This window comes from Mixophyes fleayi, chromosome 5 (assembly GCF_038048845.1).
Source record: "Mixophyes fleayi isolate aMixFle1 chromosome 5, aMixFle1.hap1, whole genome shotgun sequence".
In the NCBI taxonomy this organism is placed as follows: domain Eukaryota; kingdom Metazoa; phylum Chordata; class Amphibia; order Anura; family Limnodynastidae; genus Mixophyes; species Mixophyes fleayi.
The window spans coordinates 894113-921492 of NC_134406.1; the positions used below are offsets into that span (position 1 = coordinate 894113).

The window sequence follows — 27380 nt, forward strand, 5'->3', positions numbered from 1 at the left end:
CCAATATAAAATACTTTTACTAACCTACAAGGCCATCAACAAAGCTGCACCAACATACATCTCCTCTCTGGTCTCAAAATATCTCCCAACTCGGCAACTCCGTTCTGCAAAAGATCTGCGTCTCTCATCCACCCTCATTACATCCTCCCATTCCCGGTTACAGGACTTTTTTCGGGCTGCACCCACTCTATGGAACTCTCTCCCTCGCACAATAAGACTCTCCTCTGGTCTACAAACTTTCAAGCGTTCTCTGAAAACCTACCTATTCAGACAAGCGTATAATATTCCTCAACCACCATCTTGACCTCACTACCTTTAGCCTGTTACACAATTTCACACAAGACAATTACCCCCGGACCAACATTATTGTGTGACAGGATCATTTAGCTTATGAGTCACCCTACCTTTGCAGTCTGGCTGGGCCAAGATGCAAAATGTATACTTAACCTCATGTGTCAATCTCCCATTGTCCCATAGATTGTAAGCTTGCGAGCAGGGCCTTCTCACCTCTTTGTCTGTTTTACCCAGTTTGTTTATTAGTTTATTACGTTTGTCCCCAATTGTAAAGCGCTACGGAATATGTTGGCGCTATATAAATAAATGATGATGATGATGATGATGATAACTGTATCAGGAAAGTCAGTGAAACAAGGAAGGTGACAATTGTGTTGTGCGCAAGTGATCTCTCCGCACCTATAACTCCTGGAAATTAAATGGAATTTCAACAAATAATCTCATGTCAGTAAATCAGGAGCCCACATTGTAAAATCTCTTGTTTTACCATCAGTGGCTGAGCAACTGGATGTGTAAAAAAGGGTTTGATTTATTACACAAAGTGCTCTGTAGTAGGACTCTGGGAAATTGCTCTGTGCTAGTAATGGAGGCCGCGTCTCCGTAGTGGTGGCGGGGACGGAGGCCGCGTCTCCGTAGTGGTGGCGGGGACGGAGGCCGCGTCTCCGTAGTGGTGGCGGGGACGGAGGCCGCGTCTCCGTAGTGGTGGCGGGGACGGAGGCCGCGTCTCCGTAGTGGTGGCGGGGACGGCGGATATTGCTAAAGGTACATATAGCTGGAATCCAGATTGGTCTTGATGGGTTGTATGTTAACAACTCCTCCTTCATGTCTTAGCCAAGAGATCACAGTAACATCACTCTGCAATGTAACCCCACAACATACACACTTCCAAGCATACTACTCCCTACTTTCCCACCCTATATAGGTGCAATGACTGTTATTCTTTTTTCAGCTGTATCATTTGTTTCCTATAGGAATTTGGGGAACATCCAAACATTATCAAGCTGCTAAATGTGATCCGAGCTCAGAATGATAAGGATATTTACCTTGTGTTCGAATATATGGGTAACGTAATGAGATATATATACGGTATATATAATTACTGAGCATCTCTCAGTACTCTTCTCTGTGACATTATGTATTGTATATATAAATCTGTAGTAACAGTGTGAGTCCTGTCCAAGGAATTCGGTCATTATATCTATATATTAGCTCAATTATCCAAATAACCTTGTACGGTATTATATGACTGGGACCCAAAACCTTTAGTAACAAGTTCTGCGGTATCATGGTAGTAATGATTAGTGAGGTGTGACGTGAGCAGGCCCCAGGTACCCGATGTAGTGACATAAGACCAGGCTAGGCCCCAGGTACTAGATGTAGTGACATAAGACCAGGCTAGGCCCCAGGTACTAGATATAGTGACATAAGACCAGGCTAGGCCCCAGGTACTAGATGTAGTGACATAAGACCAGGCTAGGCCCCAGGTACTAGATATAGTGACATAAGACCAGGCTAGGCCCCAGGTACTAGATGTAATGTCATAAGACCAGGCTAGGCCCCAGGTACTAGATATAGTGACAAGACCAGACTAGGCCCCAGGTACTAGATGTAGTGACATAAGACCAGGCTAGGCCCCAGGTACTAGATGTAGTGACATAAGACCAGGCTAGGCCCCAGGTACTAGATGTAGTGACATAAGACCAGACTAGGCCCCAGGTACTAGATGTAGTGACATAAGACCAGGCTAGGCCCCAGGTACTAGATATAGTGACATAAGACCAGGCTAGGCCCCAGGTACTAGATGTAGTGACATAAGACCAGACTAGGCCCCAGGTACTAGATGTAGTGACATAAGACCAGACTAGGCCCCAGGTACTAGATGTAGTGACATAAGACCAGGCTAGGCCCCAGGTACTAGATGTAGTGACATAAGACCAGGCTAGTCCCCAGGTACTAGATATAGTGCCATAAGACCAGGCTAGTCCCCAGGTACTAGATATAGTGCCATAAGACCAGGCTAGGCCCCAGGTACTAGATATAGTGACATAAGACCAGGCTAGGCCCCAGGTACTAGGTATAGTGACATAAGACCAGGCTAGGCCCCAGGTACTAGATGTAGTGACATAAGACCAGACTAGGCCCCAGGTACTAGATGTAGTGACATAAGACCAGGCTAGGCCCCAGGTACTAGATATAGTGACATAAGACCAGGCTAGGCCCCAGGTACTAGATATAGTGACATAAGACCAGGCTAGGCCCCAGGTACTAGATGTAGTGACATAAGACCAGGCTAGGCCCCAGGTACTAGATGTAATGACATAAAACCAGGCTAGGCCCCAGGTACTAGATGTAATGAAATAAGACCAGGCTAGGCCCCAGGTACTAGATGTAGTGACATAAGACCAGGCTAGGCCCCAGGTACTAGATGTAGTGACATAAGACCAGGCTAGGCCCCAGGTACTCGATGTAGTGACATAAGGCCAGGCTAGGCCCCAGGTACTAGATGTAGTGACATAAGGCCAGGCTAGGCCCCAGGTACTAGATATAGTGCCATAAGACCAGGCTAGGCCCCAGGTACTAGATATAGTGACATAAGACCAGACTAGGCCCCAGGTACTAGATGTAATGACATAAGACCAGGCTAGGCCCCAGGTACTAGATGTAATGACATAAGACCAGGCTAGGCCCCAGGTACTAGATGTAGTGACATAAGACCAGACTAGGCCCCAGGTACTAGATGTAGTGACATAAGACCAGGCTAGGCCCCAGGTACTAGATGTAGTGACATAAGACCAGACTAGGCCCCAGGTACTAGATGTAGTGACATAAGACCAGACTAGGCCCCAGGTACTCAATGTAGTAATGATGAATGATAAGACCGGGCCCCAAGTTCTCTATGTCATATAATGAGGTAGGACCAGGCTGGGCAGTATAATGCATCTGTAGTACCTCTTTGTCTGTTTTACCCAGTATTGTTTATTACAGTGTTTGTCCCCAATTGTAAAGCGCTACGGAATGTACTGGTGCTTTATAAATAAATAAATGATGATGTTGATGATCTGTAGTAGTGAAGAGCGAGCTAGGACCAGGCCGAGCAGTATGATGTCTGTGTAGTAATAAGAGACGACCTGACGGTATTGTCTGTTGTGTGTGTACCACAGAAACAGATCTTCATGCTGTGATAAAGAAGGGAAATCTACTGAAGGACATTCACATGCGGTATATTCTTTACCAATTACTTAAAGCCACCAAATTTCTCCATTCTGGGAACGTCATCCACAGAGACCAGAAGGTGAGTGTGCAGTTGGGTATTTAGGACATCCTCATATGGACACCAGACAGGGTTCATCTGCCAGTTTTCTATGAGTTTACCTACTCTGTCCTCTTCTGTGCTCACAGCCGTCAAATATCCTTCTGGATGCAGATTGTCTTGTCAAACTTTGTGACTTTGGCCTTGCTCGGTCCCTGTATCAAATCCAAGAGGATTCTGGGAACCCAGCACTAACAGAATACGTTGCCACGCGGTGGTACCGAGCTCCGGAGATCCTGCTGGCCTCTCACCGGTATGTGGTGGAAGGATCCAATGTCTATTCCTGAAAACAAATAATACTAATACATCAACCTAAACTTTTTTATTTCTGTTATTGTATCAACCAATGGACAGCTTAGAGGACGTGGATATTCTGTGATTAAATTCAGTGCTCAGAGACTAATAATGGATTGTCTGATTTACCCCTTCCCAGATACACAAAGGGTGTGGATATGTGGAGTGTGGGCTGTATTCTGGGAGAAATGCTCCTGGGGAAACCCCTCTTTCCTGGGACCTCCACCATCAACCAGATTGAGCGCATCATGAACGTCATCCCAGCACCCTCGCAGGAAGGTAAGTCATATGATGTGGTCACTATTGGGGAGCACGTCGCTTTCCGCGGTCACTATTGGGGAGCACGTCGCTTTCCGCGGTCACTATTGGGGAGCACGTCGCTTTCCGCGGTCACTATGGGGGAGCGCGTCACATGCCGCGATCACTATGGGGGAAGCACGTCACATGCCGCGGTCACTATTGGGGAGCACGTCGCTTTCCGCGGTCACTATGGGGGAAGCACGTCGCATGCAGCGGTCACTATTGGGGAGCACGTGGCTTTCCGCGGTCACTATTGGGGAGCACGTGGCTTTCCGCGGTCACTATTGGGGAGCACGTGGCTTTCCGCGGTCACTATTGGGGAGCACGTGGCTTTCCGCGGTCACTATTGGGGAGCACGTGGCTTTACGCGGTCACTATTGGGGAGCACGTGGCTTTCCGCGGTCACTATTGGGGAGCACGTGGCTTTCCGCGGTCACTATTGGGGAGCACGTGGCTTTCCGCGGTCACTATTGGGGAGCACGTGGCTTTCCGCGGTCACTATTGGGGAGCACGTGGCTTTCCGCGGTCACTATTGGGGAGCACGTGGCTTTCCGCGGTCACTATTGGGGAGCACGTCGCTTTCCGCGGTCACTATTGGGGAGCAGGTCACATGCCGCGGTCACTATTGGGGAGCACGTCACATGCCGCGGTCACTATTGGGGAGCACGTCACATGCCGCGGTCACTATTGGGGAGCACGTCACATGCCGCGGTCACTATTGGGGAGCACGTGGCTTTCCGCGGTCACTATTGGGGAGCACGTGGCTTTCCGCGGTCACTATTGGGGAGCACGTCGTGTGCCGCGGTCACTATTGGGGAGCACGTGGCTTTCCGCGGTCACTATTGGGGAGCACGTGGCTTTCCGCGGTCACTATTGGGGAGCACGTCGTGTGCCGCGGTCACTATTGGGGAGCACGTGGCTTTCCGCGGTCACTATTGGGGGAGGACAAAGCGCCTAATTCACTGAAGTGGTGTGTAGAATAATTTCCACATCACAAATGTTTTTCATGTGACTGTTTTTAAGTTATTATAAGTGGACCTTTATTTCTGGATTAACATCACCGTCTTTTTTTTCTTCAATTTGAGCACATTTAAAAAAAGAAAAAATTCATGAAAAAAAAAATTCTTCTGGATTTAATTGCAAAATAGGCATTTGTAAGAGGGATGTGTAGAACGTATAATCTGCCATATTCCTACAAGCAACGTGAGTTATTGCACATTCCATTGTTTCTCCTTCATTCATCTACAATGAGAACCTGTCTGGCAATGACCCCGGACGCTGGAAGAGAAGCCACAGAATGCACAAGAGATCGGCTTTAGTAAAACATTGGATCTATTTTCTCTGATTGTGACTGTTCTACTCGTATAACTCTATCTATCCAATCATTACTCCAATCTCTGAGTATTGACCGTGTTCTGTGGCTTCTCTTCCAGTGTATGTCGGGGGTCATTGTAGATGAATGAAGGAGAAACAAAGAGATGTGGAGCTCCATCTTTTATAACTCTGAATAACACCCGTTGCTTGTAGGGATATAACGGGTTATATGTTCTACACATCCTGCGTAACAGTCCTGGAGGCCGCTGTGGATCAGGAACATTACTTATTTGTTCTCTTATGCGGCCTCATTGGTAACAGGTGGAAGCAGATTGGATTGGAGCAACCTCCTTCCCAAAATGGACTCGCCTGTCACAGCTCTAGATGTTACATAGTGTTCATTACACATCACACTGACTATATAATATGGGGGTGATGTATACAGCGCTGTGTGTTAATATGGGGCGTGTCCTCCCCTCCTGTTCTGGACCACCCACATTCTGAGGATTATACCCATACACTGCACATAAGACCTGTTATTTACCAGGTATTACATGACCATGGAGAGAATTGCAGATGCTTCAGTTGTAACTTGCAGCACAATGTGTTCCAGTAATGCTGGACTCTGACGTTACCAGTATGTTACACATGCTGTGTTGTATCACCGCTGTCGGGATTCTTTTCTTTCAGACATCCTGGCTATAAAGTCCGAGTATGGAGCATCTGTCATCGGCCGCATTAATCCCCGGTGAGTGCCCCCCACGTCAGTTCTCTGGTGACTGATCACAGCCAGGACTGACAAGTGAGGTTAATGAGAGACTATATTAGGACACAGCTGTATATTCTGGTCACATTTACTCTATGGTAACGCACATACGCAGGGTTTGCTGTGTTGCTTGTTTCAGACTTTAGAATACATGAAAATGGGTGTCAAAGACAGTGCAGGATACTGATAGTGCACCCTGCACTATTTCCATAACACGTACTAAGCATCTAATAGGCACCATCTCCCTCTCCCCAAGCCAGCCCCCCTTCCTGTCTGTAAGGTGTGCACTGTCCCCCCTCTCCTTTATGTCAGTAAGGTGTACTCTGACCCCCCCCCCCCTTTATGTCAGTAAGGTGTGCTCTGTTCCCCCCTCCTTTATGTCAGTAAGGTGTACTGTCCGTCCCCCCCCTTCCCCTCCCTTTATGTCAGTAAGGTGTGCTCTGTCCCCCCCCCCCCTTTATGCCAGTAAGTTGTGCTCTGTCTGCCCCCCTCCTTTATGTCAGTAAGGTGTACTGTCGTCCCCCCTTTCCCTCCCTTTATGTCAGTAAGGTGTGCTCTGTCCCCCCCCCCTCCTTTATATCAGTAAGGTGTACTGTCCCCCCCCTTCCTTTATGTCAGTAAGGTGTGCTCTGCCCCCCCCTTCCTTTATGTCAGTAAGGTGTACTGTCCGTCCCCCCCCTTTATGTCAGTAAGGTGTGCTCTGTCCCCCCCTCCCTTATGTCAGTAAGGTGTGCTCTGTCCCCCCCCCCCCTGTATGCCAGTAAGGTGTGCTCTGTCTCCCACCTTCTTTATATCAGTAAGGTGTGCTCTGCCCCCCCCCCCTCCTTTATGTCAGTAAGGTGGGCTCTGTCGTCGTCGTCCCCTTTATGTCAGTAAGGTGTGCTCTGTCCCCCCCCCCCCCCCCTGTATGCCAGTAAGGTGTGCTCTGCCCCCCCCCCCTTTATGTCAGTAAGGTGTGCACTGTCCCCCCTCTCCTTTATGTCAGTAAGGTGTGCTCTGACCCCCCCCCCTTTATGTCAGTAAGGTGTGCTCTGTCCCCCCCTCCTTTATGTCAGTAAGGTGTACTGTCCGTCCCCCCCCCTTCCCCTCCCTTTATGTCAGTAAGGTGTACTGTCCCCCCCCTTCCTTTATGTCAGTAAGGTGTGCTCTGCCCCCCCCTTCCTTTATGTCAGTAAGGTGTACTGTCCGTCCCCCCCCTTTATGTCAGTAAGGTGTGCTCTGTCCCCCCCTCCCTTATGTCAGTAAGGTGTGCTCTGTCCCCCCCCCCCCTGTATGCCAGTAAGGTGTGCTCTGTCTCCCACCTTCTTTATATCAGTAAGGTGTGCTCTGCCCCCCCCCCCCTCCTTTATGTCAGTAAGGTGGGCTCTGTCGTCGTCGTCCCCTTTATGTCAGTAAGGTGTGCTCTGTCCCCCCCCCCCCCTGTATGCCAGTAAGGTGTGCTCTGCCCCCCCCCCCTTTATGTCAGTAAGGTGTGCACTGTCCCCCCTCTCCTTTATGTCAGTAAGGTGTGCTCTGACCCCCCCCCCCTTTATGTCAGTAAGGTGTGCTCTGTCCCCCCCTCCTTTATGTCAGTAAGGTGTACTGTCCGTCCCCCCCCTTCCCCTCCCTTTATGTCAGTAAGGTGTGCTCTGTCCCCCCCCCCTTTATGCCAGTAAGTTGTGCTCTGTCCGCCCCCCTCCTTTATGTCAGTAAGGTGTACTGTCGTCCCCCCTTTCCCTCCCTTTATGTCAGTAAGGTGTGCTCTGTCCCCCCCCCCCCTCCTTTATATCAGTAAGGTGTACTGTCCCCCCCCCTTCCTTTATGTCAGTAAGGTGTGCTCTGCCCCCCCCCTTCCTTTATGTCAGTAAGGTGTACTGTTCCCCCCCCCCTTTATGTCAGTAAGGTGTGCTCTGTCCCCCCCTCCTTTATGTCAGTAAGGTGTGCTCTGTCCCCCCCCCCCCCCTCCTGTATGCCAGTAAGGTGTGCTCTGTCTCCCACCTTCTTTATATCAGTAAGGTGTGCTCTGCCCTCCCCCCCCCTCCTTTATGTCAGTAAGGTGGGCTCTGTCGTCGTCGTCCCCTTTATGTCAGTAAGGTGTGCTCTGCCCTCCCCCCCCCCTCCTTTATGTCAGTAAGGTGGGCTCTGTCGTCGTCCCCCCCTTTATGTCAGTAAGGTGTGCTCTGCCCTCCCCCCCCCACCCTTTATGTCAGTAACGTGTACTCTTCCCCCTCCTTTATGTCAGTAAGGTGGGTTCTGTCCGCCCCAACCACCCTATTTCAATGAGGTGGGTTCAGTGTCTCCTGCACCAGTGATTTTAATATTGAATAGAGGTATCCGACCCATCCTCTTGTTCTTCTTCACTCCAGGGACCCAAACTGAAAGACATGAACCAAAGAACATCTCTCAGCTTCATTTATAAAGGAGAATGTACATCGCCAACACATGTCCCCGCTTTTTGAAGAGATTTTGGGGGATCTGACAGTATCACTCTTCATGAGTGTTTAATTCTGGGTTACAGCTGCGTAGATTGGGAGTCCCAGGGGAGGGTGTAATGTGTCCCTCTATCTGCTGGATAGAAATACACTGATTGGGGTCTTCTCTATGTTCTGTCTGTAGTCAGAGAACATCACTGATGGACCTTCTGCCTCCAAGTTGTCCCCCAGAAGCTGTTGACCTGCTAAATAGACTTCTCATCTTTAATCCGTACAAGAGGCTGACGGCAGATGAGGCTCTTCAGCACCCCTATGTGCGCAGGTAAATGATAAAGAAATTGAATGTCCAGATATTGATGAAGCATTGTTCATTTATTGCAATAGATATCATCGATATAGATGGCACAGCTCCAGAATCACAGATGCAAAAGACATATATACATATATATAATACATACATATATACATATATACCATCTGCTTATGTACCATAAAAGGAATAAACAATTCACTGTCCAATGTTAACACATTTGAAGGGGGGTTTGTGATGCTAAAAACAGTTGTCTCTCTTAGAGTTACATTACACACAGATAACAGCAAAAGAGATTCCAGAACAATGTCAGTAAGGTGTACTGTTAAATATTAACCCTTAAGTTGCATTCTCATTACCATCTTTTGTCATAATTTGCATTAATGACAACATTAATATCTATTTGCAAATTCTATTTCTGCCTATGGACTTTACCCAATTTAGTGATACATATAATCATTAGCTTAATAAACAAAAGTACTACTATACCATCTACTAGGACTGCAAGAGCTATAAATAATATTTCCTTTATATATTCACCAATGTCCCCAACTTACCCAAATACAGACCAACTTTCAGCGCCCACAGTACAATGTCCTAAATATCTCTGTGTAATCCACGTACATACCCTATAGTCTCCCAAATAATACATCCCTCAGATATACATGTTTAACTCACTTTAGGATTTTATTCCCTTGTCTATACCTTTGTTGTGTACTTAGTCAGTTTGTTTTCCTTTCACAGACCGCAGTAACATTTTCACAATAAGAGCTAAAACCGAGTACTATTAGATAGATCAGCTCTCCACCCAAAACTCTGTCTATTCTTTCTGAACAGTACAAGTAACATGAGGGGTGCATTAATTTAAATAGCAATTTGTACATATAGTTTTCAATATTTTTGTTTATCGTGCGAAGATAAAAACCCTTCACTAAATCCGTATTAACAGGGGTGGTCAACAGTTTTCTTGTTCAGGCCAATGCTCCAGAAGTGACACTGCTCAGTGTGTTACACATTGTTCATGTGGTATTTGCAAACATTCCCACCAGTATCAGCAGATTATCAGCATCCTGAACATGTGAGTGTAACGTACCTCAAAGGGCAAAGTAACATGTACATTATGTCAGGAAGTTCTTGTATATTTCACTTTGATCTTCTTACCCACAGGGAGGCTATAAATCCCTTCCTGGGTAGGGACGGAGGGGTGTTATTATGACCATTACACTCTCTAGGGCCTACTTCAGAGTCACCTCTTCCCTGCGTCCTTGATCTGGTGGTTGGCGGTGAAGTTGTTACAAGGAGAGAGACCATTTTAGTTGGTGTTGATTGAAGTGCTCTGGTAGGCTGTGCAGACTCCACTCGCTTACATTGCAACACATGAATCCATGTGATAACTCAGTTTATCAGCTTTGGGTGTGACGAGTGGTACCTGGTATGGTTTATCCACTTGGGAGACAGAGAGTTATTTTTATGATGGACATTTATTAAGACCAGACCACCAGGCTGTAGATCGCGTAGATCACCTTCCACTTTTCCCATGTTGGGCCTCTCTCACCTGTGTCTGGATATGTAAATAAAGTCTTGCAAGATGTTAACAATAAGACAATAACAATAAGAGATCAAGAAGTCATTATTAAATTGCAAGTTCTTCTGTGTGGGAAGTAATGCTGCTGGCATGGGGTCACCAAACAATAATTATTACAGAGGCAGTTTAGTCTTACTCATCTACAGGATGAATGGGCACAAATTCCCACAGAAACACCCCAACATCTTGTGGAAAGCCTTCCAAGAAGAGTGGAAGCTGTTATCGCTGCCGAATACATTTGTCCATATAGTGTGTATATAATATATTTATATATTATGGCCGGATCATGTAGAAATAATTTATTGTGCAAATTTATTTAAATTAGTGGCGCAGGCTCCAATTTACATAATTGCAAATGCACTTTTTTTTTAATATTGGTATGGTTTTGTATGGAAATGTATTTATTTTGGAGACAGTATGTTTGTAACCTTTCTATAGGAAGTCCCAAGTAAGCATATAAATGGGAGGGATGTGTTTTTGCAACTGTCTGGAGACAGGTAATCTCATGTTAATTAGACCTTTTCGTTGATGAATGACCAACACGTCTGTTGAGCCTGAAAGCACAAGGGGGATAATTAGACTGGCTGATAGACTTCCTATGTGTGTAAGACTCAGGATGCAAGGATGCAAGTGATCACAGATTAATGTGAATTTTGCAAGTTAAATTGTGTTAAAAGCAAGATTAGTGAAATGTTATATCCTGATGGTAAACATTCAATATAAAACCTCAGAAGATGTGGTGCCACTAGCAGCAATGTAGAAAGGTGTTAAACTCCTCCAAGCTGATTTATGTCCAGGCTGCATAAAGCACCTGGATTGGTTAGAGGGGCAGGAGGGCGGATTGCCTCCTGCCAGGGTATCTGTGTAAATATGTAATATAATGGTCATGTAATATATCATTATTATATCATCTGTAACTTCTGGATAGATGGCCAGTACCACAGACTGGTGTGTAACTGTCCTTATTAGGACTACATGAGCTAATAAAACATCACTGCTTCAAGATCCTGCTTTGACGGCTACTTACCTGCTGTAAGTCCTGTGACCTACAGATTAGACCAATCTAATTCGTAATTCTGAGGTTAGAACCCTGTATCCAGTGTCTGCGCTCTTAACCTTGGGGAGTCTTTTCCTCTATAGATTGTGAGCTGCAGCTGCACCTTTTTACCACTTTGTTTGTCTGTTAATACCCAGTCTTCTTATTGTGTTTGTTCCTAATTGTAAACTACTGTGGCTTATGCTGGAGCTATTTAAAAAATAATTATCTTTGAACGTAATGTCTCAGGTGACCCATGTCTCTGTCTCAGATTTCACTCTCCAGCTCGAGAGCCAGCGCTGGATTATGATGTCATTCTCCCTCTGGATGACGACATTCAATTGTCTGTGGCTGAATATCGAAATAAGTTGTATGAGGTGAGGAACATATATATGCGCCTGTGTCCGTGTACCAGCATAAACCTTATATGGAACTACACGTGTTCTTATCCGTATCAAAGAATATATTCTAAGACCTCATCCCGCTTTTACCTCAAATGTCTCCAGTTCTCGATGTCTTTCTTTTTAAGTCAATATCCTGGCAATCACCATAGCCTCACACGGACTAAACATGCTCGTCTGACAGGTTTTCAAAATTACCGCCATCTTCCAGGCAAATTCCTCCACCCAAAATTCTATGTCTGGCCTGTCAGATATAGGTTGATGCAATTATTGGACATGACCATATATATACCATAAATTGTGTATTTACCAGCTCAGCCGTATGTGGGCTTTTTCCCCTTTTCTAGATGAGCTGTCTGAATAATGTAAAAATTCCCCAGCATGGCGGATACGTGAGGTCTCTGGGTATAAACTGCCAGGGGTGAAGTGCCTACTCATTTCTGGGTGCAATGTGGGTTTTTGTTTATACATCTCATGTCCCTAACATTTGTGGAATATATACGCTTAATGACCTTTGCTGTATTCCTGCAGATGATTCTAGAGAGAAAAATTAACACTCGGAGACAGAAACGAGAAACTCTTAAAGAAATTGTCAGCCCTGTGGCAAAACATTCCCAGGAGCCAAATGTACAAGCAAAAGAGAAAGACGCAGAAGCTTCTATGTCGAACGCTGGCAGGATCCAGGGGTCCACCACCCACGCTGTTCCTCGTGTCCCCGACAGCTGTGCTGCTCCTGCCGGGCACACAGACAGCATGCAACCGGGCCCTAAACCTAAGGCTCCAACTTATAACCCCATAACACACAGTGTGACACAGTGTATGTAATACATAGATCATAAGACATGATACTACATGCCATTTATGTTCTGTCCTTTATATATATATATTTACTTAGACTGATATTCATCATTTCCATCTCCTGCTCTGATCCCTCGCCCTGCCACTACTCTCCCGCTCTGACCTCTGGCTCTGTCACTTCTCTCTCCCGCTCTGACCTCTGGCTCTGTCACTTCTCTCTCCCGCTCTGACCTCTGGCTCTGTCACTTCTCTCTCCCGCTCTGACCTCTGGCTCTGTCACTTCTCTCTCCCGCTCTGACCTCTGGCTCTGTCACTTCTCTCTCCCGCTCCCACTCCGCACACTCTGGAGCTTCTCTCTCTTCCATGTGTCCATAGTCTGGTTTCTGCCTGTACAGTGATACAAAATATGTTTACTTTATTTGCAGTTCGCTACTACTAATAATTGTGTGTCTTGCCCATTATGTGCACTTCCCCTACCTAGTAACATTATCATTTAACTTTTAGCTGGGTCTGGCCATTGGCGAGGTAGCGCCCCACACAAGAAGTCAGGATGTCAGCCGAGCCAGGACCAGAACTCAGCCTCTCAGTCTGGCACAAACGTGGTAAGACAGCCGTTGTCGTCCGAGAGGCGCAGACACATACGATGACCGTTTTCTTTTATCCATTCTTTGTAAATAAAATGCAATACACACATCTTCCATATACACACACACTTGTTTTTATTTTATGGTAAGGACCCATGTCTGGTACATGACGCATAGGGACATCCCTTTCCTAATGCCCTTTCAGAACAATCATATGGGTATATGTAGGAGCTGGTTGTCAACAGAGTTACTACTTGAGACTTACACTTTGACTTTGCTTAAAGTACTGACACAGACTGCATGGTGTGGAAAGTTTCATGTATTTTACCCGTCTGAGGACACCCACATGCCGGCATACACAGACACCTAGCCCTGGAGGTTACAGCCCTGTTCAACCACTGTATGATTTCAACAAGTTTGATCTCTCTTTAAAGCTGTTATTCAGTTCTTTATGTAGAATTTCACCTTCGACCAGTTCCGATCTATCAGTATGGCTGGTTCAGCCATGCGGCACGGAACACAGTCACGCTTGCTGGGCACCCGGCATGTTTGGATAAATTTCATCATGTGTTCTCCACAGCTTGGTTCTTCTCTCTGTCCCAGGTTTTTCGCCGCATTTCTCTACAACCTGAATGAAAGTAGAGCAGTCCATTAGACCCTGCAAAATACAAAGAAGGCAAAGTGCTTTTGCCTAACGAAACTGTGTGCTACACCTACCTGTGGAAGCCTTGGCTGCACACTGGTCCCGTGTTGCCAGGTCCCTGCACAATCTCTCTTTTGACGTGGAAGTTTCGACCGAACGCTTGACCATTTGTCCCTTTGTCACGGGGGATTGCTCATCATCTGACATGTCGCTCTGTAGCTGGACCGGTCATGAAAAGAAACAGATATGTAAATGAACGAGGGTAAAGGTCAAACGCATACATCAGATACAAGATTTCCAACTTGCCGTCCGGATCAGTGTTCATCTCGTCCAAATTCTTGCGTTTGAATTCGGCCAGTCTGTCACTCTCGAGAGCCATTAACAGTTTGCTGATCTTGGTGAGTTGGAGGGTACCTGCTGGGAGGCGGTAATACTGCCGGTGCACCCTAATGTCGTGCCCAAGGGAGTCTGCTAACTGATCCAGTTATGTATCGTTTAGGTCAGTGTTGGCTAACCTGTGACACTCCAGGTGTTGTAAAACTACAAGTTCCAGCATGCTTTGCCAATATATAGCAGCTTATTGCTGGAAGGGTATGCTGGTACTTACAGTTTCACAACACCTGGAGTGTCACAGGGTAGCCAACACTGGTTTAGGTTGAGGACCTTTGAGAGAGTGGAAACCAGCTTTCGAAGCATTATGGAAGACAGTGTGTGGGGATGTTTAGCCCCGCACTCTCGGCAAAAAGTCATATGCAATCGGAGCCTCTGAAGTGTGACAAGGCAGCTGGTCTGACAGACATGTAGACATTTTGGATATCCACTCCGCATTCTTTGTGCTTCTCTACAAGATTACTTATGCCAGGGTGATTTTTGCAAGCAGTGCCCAGTGGTTAACTGTAGGCCCCGTGGATAGACCACTTCAGTAGGCTTGATGCTTCTCATCAAGGTACAAATGCATCTTTTTCACATCTTCCATGAAAGGTAAGAGCTGAGCCATGTTCCACTTGGACTCCTTAAGAGTTTTCAAGGCAGCTCGTTCCATCTCACCTTGTATATCCTCTGAATGTTTTGTGTGTTTTTTTAACTGCAGCAATGCAGCCCTCCATCATGGCTCGGCACTCCACAATGCCCGACCTTGAGTGCCAGCAAAGGCGTCTTACATGTACCTGTCTCATCATAGCCAGCTTACCAACTTCACAGCATCTACTACGTGCATAAAGTCTTCCATCCTCTCTAAAGGGGTAACTCTTCTGACCTGTAGTAGTAGCTTGCCTATTTCTCTAAGCTTCTGACGCCAACCAACATCTGAACCGACCCGGCTGAAGAGATGCTGCCCCATCTGCATGATGCATCAGTCATTTTTGACTGCGAGTAAGATTTAATCTGTGGTCATGTCACTCAAGAGCTTACAACATCCACCACTAATGTCAGGAGGAACAGGCTGAGCAATGGTGCACAGTGACTGGACTCTGTTTTGCCAGGTCTGGGCTTGTTGCCTCTTCGGTTTACCTTACATCTCTTTATGTGTCGCCACAGGTATTTTCTTGCAAACAAGCCTTGGCAGGCAGCACAGTGCATGAAGCTTTTGGCATCGATCTCTCTGTCTGGAAGTGTGCGCGGGACCAGAACCCCATGTCCTGCCCTTATTGCTTCAGCATTATGTGTAAAGTTGCCCCTATTGTGAAGATGTGCCAATTGCTTGCACCTATCTTTTGAAAGTTTGGGGAATTTCATGGCCCAGGCTACTTCAGTCTGATTGCGGTGAACATGCCCCATGTGTTGGGCTATTTTTGAGAGGGGCTTCTCAGAGTACGGTCAGAACTGCCATTAGTTATACACCCTGCAGCCATCACTGTTTCTGGATAGCGTTTGGGCAGACAATGCATCGTCTCTCCGACCCTCTGTGTTTAAAACACCGTTTTCAGAAGGTCAAGAATGGTGGTAAAGAGAACTAATCTCTGGGTACCTGCACTTTGCTTCACTGGCAGGCAATGGGTTATCACTGCTGGTGCCTGCACTGCTTCCCTCCGAAGTGTCCTCTCCACTACTCTCCAGGCTATAGGTGGAGCCACTGGTGGGCTCTGCTGTGCCCACTTTGCCTTCGGCAGTAGACGGATGCAACCGTGTATTGACCTGTTTGGTATATAAAACAAACCTGCAGTCACTTCCTCTTCCTGCTATATATATGGACGGTCTACTGACCTTTAGCGGTAGGATGCACACACGCTTTCCCCTCCACATTGGGCACACGCACACTTTTGATCCGACAAAAGTGACTCGCGGAGACATTGGCAGATTTTTATGCCGAGCAAATCAACAATGTCCCCTGTATTGATTAGCCTTGGTAAGGTTTGTGGGGACCTCAATATTTGTTCCCACTATGACTAAGGTCCCCACCGTGTTGGTGTGTAAACAGGTCAATGTCCCCACAAGCGTATGAATACACACACACACACACACACACACACACACACACACACTCCAGACTTCAAGCAGCAGAGTCCATAAATTGCACATAAAATGTTCTTTATTCTTCCCTATTACGATACCTAAGTGGCAGCCGGTTTGTGCTCATTATCAATAACTAATGATAATCCACTTGCATATTGTTATTTTTCCACACAGGTCACTAAAAACATGGAGCCAAGAGGAAAAACTGCTCCTATTACTAGAGCTCGCTCTTTTTCACTAGCCCAGCAGGCGCGGGCAGCAGCTCCTAACAACCTTCTCACCCGGAAAGAGACAGTACCCACCGGGGCTGTGAGCGTAGCAGCAGTCAGTGCTAGACTGGTGAGTAGGGGGTGGGTACGATGAGTGTGACTGAGGTGAGTAGGGGGTGGGTACGATGAGTGTGACTGAGGTGAGTAGGGCGTGGGTACGATGAGTGTGACTGAGGTGAGTAGGGCGTGGGTACGATGAGTGTGACTGAGGTGAGTAGGGCGTGGGTACGATGAGTGTGACTGGGGTGAGTAGGGCGTGGGTACGATGAGTGTGACTGAGGTGAGTAGGGCGTGGGTACGATGAGTGTGACTGAGGTGAGTAGGGCGTGGGTACGATGAGTGTGACTGGGGTGAGTAGGGCGTGGGTACGATGAGTGTGACTGAGGTGAGTAGGGCGTGGGTACGATGAGTGTGACTGAGGTGAGTAGGGCGTGGGTACGATGAGTGTGACTGAGGTGAGTAGGGCGTGGGTACGATGAGTGTGACTGGGGTGAGTAGGGCGTGGGTACGATGAGTGTGACTGGGGTGAGTAGGGCGTGGGTACGATGAGTGTGACTGGGGTGAGTAGGGCGTGGGTACGATGAGTGTGACTGGGGTGAGTAGGGCGTGGGTACGATGAGTGTGACTGGGGTGAGTAGGGCGTGGGTACGATGAGTGTGACTGAGGTGAGTAGGGCGTGGGTACGATGAGTGTGACTGAGGTGAGTAGGGCGTGGGTACGATGAGTGTGACTGAGGTGAGTAGGGCGTGGGTACGATGAGTGTGACTGAGGTGAGTAGGGCGTGGGTACGATGAGTGTGACTGGGGTGAGTAGGGCGTGGGTACGATGAGTGTGACTGGGGTGAGTAGGGCGTGGGTACGATGAGTGTGACTGGGGTGAGTAGGGCGTGGGTACGATGAGTGTGACTGGGGTGAGTAGGGCGTGGGTACGATGAGTGTGACTGAGGTGAGTAGGGCGTGGGTACGATGAGTGTGACTGAGGTGAGTAGGGCGTGGGTACGATGAGTGTGACTGAGGTGAGTAGGGCGTGGGTACGATGAGTGTGACTGAGGTGAGTAGGGCGTGGGTACGATGAGTGTGACTGAGGTGAGTAGGGCGTGGGTACGATGAGTGTGACTGAGGTGAGTAGGGCGTGGGTACGATGAGTGTGACTGAGGTGAGTAGGGCGTGGGTACGATGAGTGTGACTGAGGTGAGTAGGGGGTGGGTACACTGAGTGTGACTGAGGTGAGTAGGGGGTGGGTACGATGAGTGTGACTGAGGTGAGTAGGGGGTGGGTACGATGAGTGTGACTGAGGTGAGTAGGGCGTGGGTACGATGAGTGTGACTGAGGTGAGTAGGGCGTGGGTACGATGAGTGTGACTGAGGTGAGTAGGGCGTGGGTACGATGAGTGTGACTGAGGTGAGTAGGGCGTGGGTACGATGAGTGTGACTGAGGTGAGTAGGGCGTGGGTACGATGAGTGTGACTGAGGTGAGTAAGGCGTGGGTACGATGAGTGTGACTGGGGTGAGTAGGGCGTGGGTACGATGAGTGTGACTGGGGTGAGTAGGGCGTGGGTACGATGAGTGTGACTGAGGTGAGTAGGGGGTGGGTACGATGAGTGTGACTGAGGTGAGTAGGGCGTGGGTACGATGAGTGTGACTGAGGTGAGTAGGGCGTGGGTACGATGAGTGTGACTGAGGTGAGTAGGGCGTGGGTACGATGAGTGTGACTGGGGTGAGTAGGGCGTGGGTACGAGGAGTGTGACTGGGGTGAGTAGGGCGTGGGTACGATGAGTGTGACTGAGGTGAGTAGGGCGTGGGTACGATGAGTGTGACTGAGGTGAGTAGGGCGTGGGTACGATGAGTGTGACTGGGGTGAGTAGGGCGTGGGTACGATGAGTGTGACTGGGGTGAGTAAGGCGTGGGTACGATGAGTGTGACTGAGGTGAGTAGGGCGTGGGTACGATGAGTGTGACTGGGGTGAGTAGGGGGTGGGTACGATGAGTGTGACTGAGGTGAGTAGGGCGTGGGTACGATGAGTGTGACTGAGGTGAGTAGGGGGTGGGTACGATGAGTGTGACTGAGGTGAGTAGGGCGTGGGTACGATGAGTGTGACTGAGGTGAGTAGGGCGTGGGTACGATGAGTGTGACTGGGGTGAGTAGGGCGTGGGTACGATGAGTGTGACTGGGGTGAGTAGGGCGTGGGTACGATGAGTGTGACTGGGGTGAGTAGGGCGTGGGTACGATGAGTGTGACTGGGGTGAGTAGGGCGTGGGTACGATGAGTGTGACTGGGGTGAGTAGGGCGTGGGTACGATGAGTGTGACTGGGGTGAGTAGGGCGTGGGTACGATGAGTGTGACTGAGGCGAGTAGGGCGTGGGTACGATGAGTGTGACTGAGGCGAGTAGGGCGTGGGTACGATGAGTGTGACTGAGGTGAGTAGGGCGTGGGTACGATGAGTGTGACTGAGGTGAGTAGGGGGTGGGTACGATGAGTGTGACTGAGGTGAGTAGGGCGTTGGTACGATGAGTGTGACTGAGGTGAGTAGGGCGTGGGTACGATGAGTGTGACTGAGGTGAGTAGGGCGTGGGTACGATGAGTGTGACTGAGGTGAGTAGGGCGTGGGTACGATGAGTGTGACTGAGGTGAGTAGGGCGTGGGTACGATGAGTGTGACTGGGGTGAGTAGGGCGTGGGTACGATGAGTGTGACTGGGGTGAGTAGGGGGTGGGTACGATGAGTGTGACTGAGGCGAGTAGGGGGTGGGTACGATGAGTGTGACTGAGGTGAGTATGGGGTGGGTACGATGAGTGTGACTGAGGTGAGTATGGGGTGGGTACGATGAGTGTGACTGGGGTGAGTAGGGCGTGGGTACGATGAGTGTGACTGAGGTGAGTAGGGCGTGGGTACGATGAGTGTGACTGAGGTGAGTAGGGCGTGGGTACGATGAGTGTGACTGGGGTGAGTAGGGCGTGGGTACGATGAGTGTGACTGGGGTGAGTAGGGCGTGGGTACGATGAGTGTGACTGGGGTGAGTAGGGCGTGGGTACGATGAGTGTGACTGAGGTGAGTAGGGCGTGGGTACGATGAGTGTGACTGAGGTGAGTAGGGCGTTGGTACGATGAGTGTGACTGAGGTGAGTAGGGCGTGGGTACGATGAGTGTGACTGAGGTGAGTAGGGCGTGGGTACGATGAGTGTGACTGAGGTGAGTAGGGCGTGGGTACGATGAGTGTGACTGAGGTGAGTAGGGCGTTGGTACGATGAGTGTGACTGAGGTGAGTAGGGCGTGGGTACGATGAGTGTGACTGAGGTGAGTAGGGCGTGGGTACGATGAGTGTGACTGAGGTGAGTAGGGCGTGGGTACGATGAGTGTGACTGAGGTGAGTAGGGCGTGGGTACGATGAGTGTGACTGAGGTGAGTAGGGCGTGGGTACGATGAGTGTGACTGAGGTGAGTAGGGCGTGGGTACGATGAGTGTGACTGAGGTGAGTAGGGCGTGGGTACGATGAGTGTGACTGAGGTGAGTAGGGCGTGGGTACGATGAGTGTGACTGGGGTGAGTAGGGCGTGGGTACGATGAGTGTGACTGGGGTGAGTAGGGCGTGGGTACGATGAGTGTGACTGGGGTGAGTAGGGCGTGGGTACGATGAGTGTGACTGGGGTGAGTAGGGCGTGGGTACAATGAGTGTGACTGAGGTGAGTAGGGCGTGGGTACAATGAGTGTGATTGAGGTGAGTAGGGCGTGGGTACGATGAGTGTGACTGAGGTGAGTAGGGCGTGGGTACGATGAGTGTGACTGAGGTGAGTAGGGCGTGGGTACAATGAGTGTGACTGAGGTGAGTAGGGCGTGGGTACAATGAGTGTGATTGAGGTCAGGATTCTATAATATAAATGTCTAGTGGCGTGTGTTTGTCTGTGTGTGGAAAAAATAAAACCAAGCTGCAGCGCCACCTGCTGGGCAGAGTTATACACTGACCTATATATTTCTTGAAGGAGAAGTGACAGTTGGGAGTGGTTGGTGGTTGCCGGGGGTGACAGTGGGGAGTTTTTAACACCTTAAGTAGCTTGATTTGACTAGAATGCATTAGTATCATGCACGGGTTAACTTGTAGTCTAATATGTAGTTATATCTGTCGGTCAGCACTGATGCCTCCAGTAGATGTTACTGAATTTGTAGAATGTCGGGGTTGATTCTTTTGTTCTTTTCACTACAGAACCAGCGAACGCCGGTCGGCCAGACTCGTGACGTGCGATCCGCTCAGAAATTCAGCAGGAAGATGTTCCAGGGAACATCCAACATTGGCACAGCTGGTGACCCTAAGGCTTCTCTTCAGAGTTACACCCAGGCGTATGGGACCATCAGTAAATCGGCATTACAGAGTCTGCCTTTACAGAGCTGCTCACATGGGGACAAGTGATGGGGCAGAGAAACTTGCTTGTTTCTGCTGTAAGCACATTAGCTGCTATGGGCCCTATCTTCCAGGGGCTGGATCTACAAGTTGGATCTACAGTCCAGTCGCCATTTAAGTGCCTGTTTCTTTTGCTGTGTTCAGATGACATCTCCGTTCCAACTATGTCACACACGTCCTCAGCATACATCTGATATGTGCCTTGTATATAGACTGACCCTGGGACCACTGAGCAGGCAATAAACAAGTGATGTATTTTCATGTGATGTGATATTTGTACCTTTTACATCATGGTGTATTTTATACTGGTCTAATGAGATAATAGAGGTGGATTATTTATACAAACTGTTTTGTGTGGTTATTTTTGAAAGGTAACCTTATGGGTTGTAGGTAAAAATTGACAATATCTACTACATCACTTCTTGTGAAATAAGCTGCTTATTATATGTGTCATAAAATGAATGAAAACTGAAGATGGAGTTCCAGCCACCACAATGAAATATTAATTCTGTATATAGTTTCTTCAATCTCCTCACAAGATATAATCATAAGAATAATATCACCGTCATGTTACATATAAATTTAATCTCACTTTAAATGTAAATTACTGTAAATTGTTTTTATTGAAATCGCTCCTGTCATATACCACCTTCTAATTTATGATTGTAGTGGGAAAGGTAGGAAAAATACAAAGACATAGAATATCTCTTACGGTGAAATTTAATCAATTAAAGGGAAACTTATTGTCCATGCTAATAGGTTAGCACAGAACTCCAACAATTCATGGAGCAGAACATCTTCTCATTATGGCAGAGAAATTAATCTACAAGTAAGAAAATGATATAACAGCAGCAACTGTATTATCCAGAATTGCTGACCTGTGTGTGCTGTTAAACTTCATTTAAGTGTGAAATATTATCAGGACTTAGCCATACATTCAACCTGTTCATACCAATCCCGATCTTCCTGCATTTCCCTAGTACATGTGATAATATGTGTCCTAATATACCGGTAGGTAAGTACCTATGTATACAGATGTGTCCTAATATACCGGTAGGTAAGTACCTATGTATACAGATGTGTCCTAATATACCGGTAGGAAAGTACCTATGTATACAGATGAGTCCTAATATACCGGTAGGTAAGTACCTATGTATACAGATGTGTCCTAATATATCGGTAGGTAAGTACCTATGTATACAGATGTGTCCTAATATACCGGTAGGTAAGTACCTAGGTATACAGATGTGTCCTAATATACCGGTAGGTAAGTACCTAGGTATACAGATGAGTCCTAATATACCGGTAGGAAAGTACCTAGGTATACAGAGGAGTCCTAATATACCGGTAGGTAAGAACCTAGGTATACGGATGTGTCCTAATATACCGGTAGGTAAGTACCTATATATACAGATGTGTCCTAATATACCGGTAGGTAAGTACCTATGTATACAGATGTGTCCTAATATACCGGTAGGTAAGTACCTAGGTATACGGATGTGTCCTGATATACCGGTAGGTAAGTACCTAGGTATACAGATGTGTCCTGATATACCGGTAGGTAAGTACCTAGGTATACAGATGAGTCCTAATATACCGGTAGGAAAGTACCTAGGTATACGGATGTGTCCTAATATACCGGTAGGTAAGTACCTAGGTATACGGATGTGTCCTAATATACCGGTAGGTAAGTACCTAGGTATACGGATGTGTCCTAATATACCGGTAGGTAAGTACCTAGGTATACGGATGTGTCCTAATATACCGGTAGGCAAGTACCTAGGTATACGGATGTGTCCTAATATACCGGTAGGTAAGTACCTAGGTATACGGATGTGTCCTAATATACCGGTAGGTAAGTACCTAGGTATACGGATGTGTCCTAATATACCGGTAGGTAAGTACCTAGGTATACGGATGTGTCCTAATATACCGGTAGGTAAGTACCTATGTATACCTTGTGCTGTAACTGTCATCATCATCATTTATTTATATACTATACCTGTTGGAGCTAGTCTGTCTCCTATGTCTTACTTGGTGTCTTTACTGCTCTTTTAGGGGTATTTCCAGTTTCTAGATCACCTATATTCCCTGTCGTCAGCTATTGGTGTTGCTGATTTCTGGTCAGTTTCTGTAACTACCTACTGATGGTCTATTGTCAGCCATAGATATGTTCCATACAGGTATAAGCAGCAATCCATATCTTATTCTATACTTCAGCTCTTCCCCAGTTGTCATTTTGCCAGGAGGGCATCCAAACAGTCAGTCCTATAAACAAGGACAAGCAGCCTATAATCTCCTCAATGACACATTGCCGGCTTCCTCCCTCTCCTGGCAGTCTGAAGGTGGCGGTATCACAGTTTCTGGACCACGCTCATGCTTTAGTGAACCAACACTGTTCTCGCATCTCGTGATAAGTTCTTCCACAATGGAGCCTCACTTACAAGGGACTCCGACATACGCAGTACTGGTGCCTCTGGCAACACTGATTTAAATGTAACAAGTCCTGAAAGTTACTGTATAATAATATTTGGGGTCATGTATGGACAATTGAATACTTCAACAAGAGTGACATTCTTAATAATCTTCAGCTCAGTGATCTTGGGACATTTGCCAGCATATGTGAAACGATGTACCCTTGTAAGTTTACCCCTTAAAACAGTGTGTTTGGCTGTGTGTGTAACATGTGTGTTTGTAACATGTTTATCTATGGCAGCCTTTACTATGAGTTTGTTTTCATTTGGTTTTAGCGAGAGACAGGTCAAAAAAGAAAAAAAATCATCTGGGATTCCTTTCAATGTCCAGAAAGTTACCGGCGGGACCACTATCTAATAAGGCCGAGATATCGACGGAATGAGCACTGTAAGTGATATGTGCGGGAACCAAAACTGCATTTTTGGAAGAGATAATATGCAGACCTAGGTGAACCTCCTCCTTAACTCCTAGGCCAAGTCTATTCCCGACTTATTAAGGCAGGAACGGGAAAACTTACCTTTGATGCCACAGTAGAGACACAGACCTTGGGTTTGTCTTTTGTTTTTTTCTTCTGCAGAAAGACGGTAGGCTCCTTACTGCATATCTTCAATGTCCACTGATGCAGGAACAACGGCTGATGAACATGAAGGTACCTCCTTTTCCGCCCTCCTCTCCTTGATCCGCCTGTCAATTTTGATGGCGAGCTGCATGAGATCTTACAAAGATGTTGGAGAAGGATACTGTACCAAAGCGTCTTTGATCTGCTATGACAAACCTAAGCGAAATTGACTGCGCAATGCGGGATCGTTCTATTCGCTGTCAGTAAACCATCGCCTAAATTCGGCACAATATTCCTCAGCAGAGCGCCGTCCTTGCTTCAAGGCCCTAAGGTGAGTCACGGCTGAGGCCATCCGATCTGGATCATAATAAAGCAGGCCTAAAGGATTAAAGAATGCATCCACGGACTGTAACAAAGGACTTGCAGAAGGGATATTATAATTCCGACCCTTTGCTACTCTGAACTTGAAGAACGGGTTTTTAACCGGAAATAGAGCTTACAACTTTCTTTAAAATTGCGGAATAAAGCTCTCTCTCCAGAGAAACTGTCTGGCAGATTCAACTTAGGTTCTACAGCAGGTGCCAGGGGAACTTGCTGGGCTTGCGAAGTCCTAGAGGTTTCCTCTTGTGCAGTAAACAATGCAATAGTCCTTGGACCATCTGGGCCAGGGTTTGGATTTGTCCTGCTAAGACTTGGTCCCATTTTCATCCATGAATAATCCTCTACAGTAATTTCATAGATCAGTTATAATGTTAGGGCTCCTGACCACCAAGATGAGCTTTTAGAACAGATTAGTCTTCACCTTTAGCAGCTGCGTTTCCTCAAAGAGCTTTATATGCTCACAGGTACTCAGATGCCCCCAGGTCTTAAGCTCAAACTAGTAAAAGCTTATCAATGGTGGCTGTGGCGCAAATGGAACCGGAGGCGCTAGCCCAGGCTGGAGCGGGTGATCAGTAGAGGGCCGTAGCGAAACAGCAAAGTCCAGAATACAGGCCAAAAGTCAAGGTCACAGGCAAAGTCCAGGGTACAAGCGAAAGTCACAACGGAAGATCAGGCAGACAGGAATCCAATAGCAGGTCAGCAACAGCACAGGACTGAAAACACTATAACCGGCAGGCAGGTCCAGTCCCCCCTGCCTTAAGTAACTAGAGCAGCCAATGGGAACCAAGCAGCCCAGCCTAACAATCAGCCACAGGAGACTGATAATAAATTATTTACTAACATACACGCGCCTGGCTAATCTCCCCGCCGGTATGCGTTGTTTGACAGCGCGGCGTCCAGCCGTTGCCTTGGCAATGGTTGGACCGGAAGTGATGTCCTGGTCATTAAGGACACGGCCGGGACACCGGGCCCAGAGGAGAGCGAGCCGTGGCGGCTATGGACACCGCAGCGGCTCGTAACAATGACTCTAAGCTGCCACAACCAACCTTAATAGTTGCTTTTTTGTACCACTTACACTTTCCAACCCTTGATGATGATAGCCTGGCATCCCTTAACCTCCCCTTTTCCAAACAGGAAGTTGAAGCAGTCATTAAGACATTGCCGAAGGATAAAGCCCTGGCCCAGATGGATACATTAACTTCTTTTATACCACATTTAGAGAGACCCAGGGCTAGATTTACTAAGCTGCGGGTTTGAAAAAGTGGGGATGTTGCCTATAGCAACCAATCAGATTCTAGCTTTCATTTATTTAGTGCTTTCTACAAAATGACAGCTAGAATCTGATTGGTTGCTATAGGCAACAACCCCACTTTTTCAAACCCCCAGCTTGGTAAATCTAGCCCCCTGGCTCCACTTCTCACTGCTTTGTATAATAAAGTGATGAGCGGAGATAGCTTTCCAGCAGAAATGCTTGAGGCACAGATTATTACGATCCCGAAGCCAGGTAAAGTTCACTCAGACTAAAAATTATAGACGCATTGCCTTACTCAACACTGACTTAAAGATCTTCACCAAACTGAACCCATTTCTTCCCCACCTCATCCATTCGGACCAAGTGGGATTTATACCTGGCTGCCAGGCAGCAGATAACACTAGGCGTATTTTAAACGTGATAGATTCAGTTCAAGACTCTGCAGCAGAATTACTCTTGTTATCTCTAGACGCGAAAAAAAGCCTTCGATAGGCTTCACTGGCTTTATATAAAAGAAGTTCTAGTTAAATTTTGTTTCCGGGCAGATATCCTCCATTCCATTTTAGCTCTCTACCAAGGACCAACAGCTAGAACTTTTAGTAACGGCTTTCTCTCACTCCCCTTCTCTATTTTTAATGGCACTAGACAGGGCTGCCCCTATCCCCTCTGATGTGCGCACTGGCTTTTGAACCCTTGGCCAAAACAATTAGATCAGAACCCGACTTCCTGGGGATCACTCTTTATTCCTCCTCTCATAAATTATGTCTGTTTGCGGATGATGTGCTCATTTGTCATTGGCTGCCCTCCAGATCATACTAAATCGCTATAGTGCCGTTTCCTTTTATAAACTTAATGTCACCAAATCGGAGGCTCTGCCCATTAACATCCCCCTATACACTCTTGTGCTTCTACAGCGGAAATTCCCCTTTTGTGTGGGTACAAGAATCCCTGCCTTACTTGGGCATCCATATTCCTGCTACCATTGTTGAAATGTTTGAAAATAATTTTACCCCACTAATTACGCATCTTGCTGCATTGCCTAAGAGTTGGATCAACTATGAGGTCTCCTGGCTGGGTCACATTGCCACTTTTAAGATGATGCTTCCCCCAAAACTGATGTCTCTCTTTCGCACGATCACCTGTTGTTCCTAAAAAATACATGGATCTATTATACAAACTAATGATAACAAATGTTTGGAAGCAGAAACGCCTACTTATGGGTTAACATCGTTTGACCCTTCCAAAGCGTCAGGGAGGCCTAAAGCTTCCCAATCCCGATTCTCTATCAGGAGGCATGTCTACTGTCACACCTTAGGGACTTGTCCCTCTCCTCCAACACTAAACCATGGGTGGACCTGGAGCGGGCCTCCTTGACCTACTCTGCTGTGGACCCCCAGGGGTGCTCGCTCATCAATTCCTCTCCATCTCAGATGCTTTGCTCATTTGGGACCAATTTACACGCCGCCATAAGGACATTCTACTTCCTAATCGCAATCTGTCCCTACAACCAAACTTATTCCGGACCTTAATCTTGCTTTCTCCCGCTCTAAGGGATTGAT

General features: G+C 47.3%; 1 protein-coding gene across 2 annotated transcripts in view; it reads left to right on the top strand.

Moving 5' to 3' along the window:
• Window positions 1-21499, top strand: part of MAPK15 (mitogen-activated protein kinase 15) — a 29453-nt gene extending 7954 nt beyond the window's left edge. Inside the window, exons 5-15 of one of the 2 annotated variants that reach the window (XM_075211496.1) lie at window positions 1266-1356; window positions 3456-3586; window positions 3694-3857; window positions 4038-4177; window positions 6203-6260; window positions 8874-9011; window positions 11892-11997; window positions 12553-12838; window positions 13324-13421; window positions 16672-16836; window positions 20960-21499. In XM_075211496.1, coding sequence (XP_075067597.1) covers window positions 1266-1356; window positions 3456-3586; window positions 3694-3857; window positions 4038-4177; window positions 6203-6260; window positions 8874-9011; window positions 11892-11997; window positions 12553-12838; window positions 13324-13421; window positions 16672-16836; window positions 20960-21163 — 1581 coding nt within the window. In that variant the 3' untranslated portion in view covers window positions 21164-21499. Of the gene's footprint in view, window positions 1-1265; window positions 1357-2395; window positions 2479-2985; window positions 3587-3693; window positions 3858-4037; window positions 4178-6202; window positions 6261-8873; window positions 9012-11891; window positions 11998-12552; window positions 12839-13323; window positions 13422-16671; window positions 16837-20959 lie in introns of those variants that run through there. The other variant, XM_075211497.1, reaches the window with a different exon arrangement.
• The last annotated feature ends 5881 nt before the right edge of the window (window positions 21500-27380 follow it).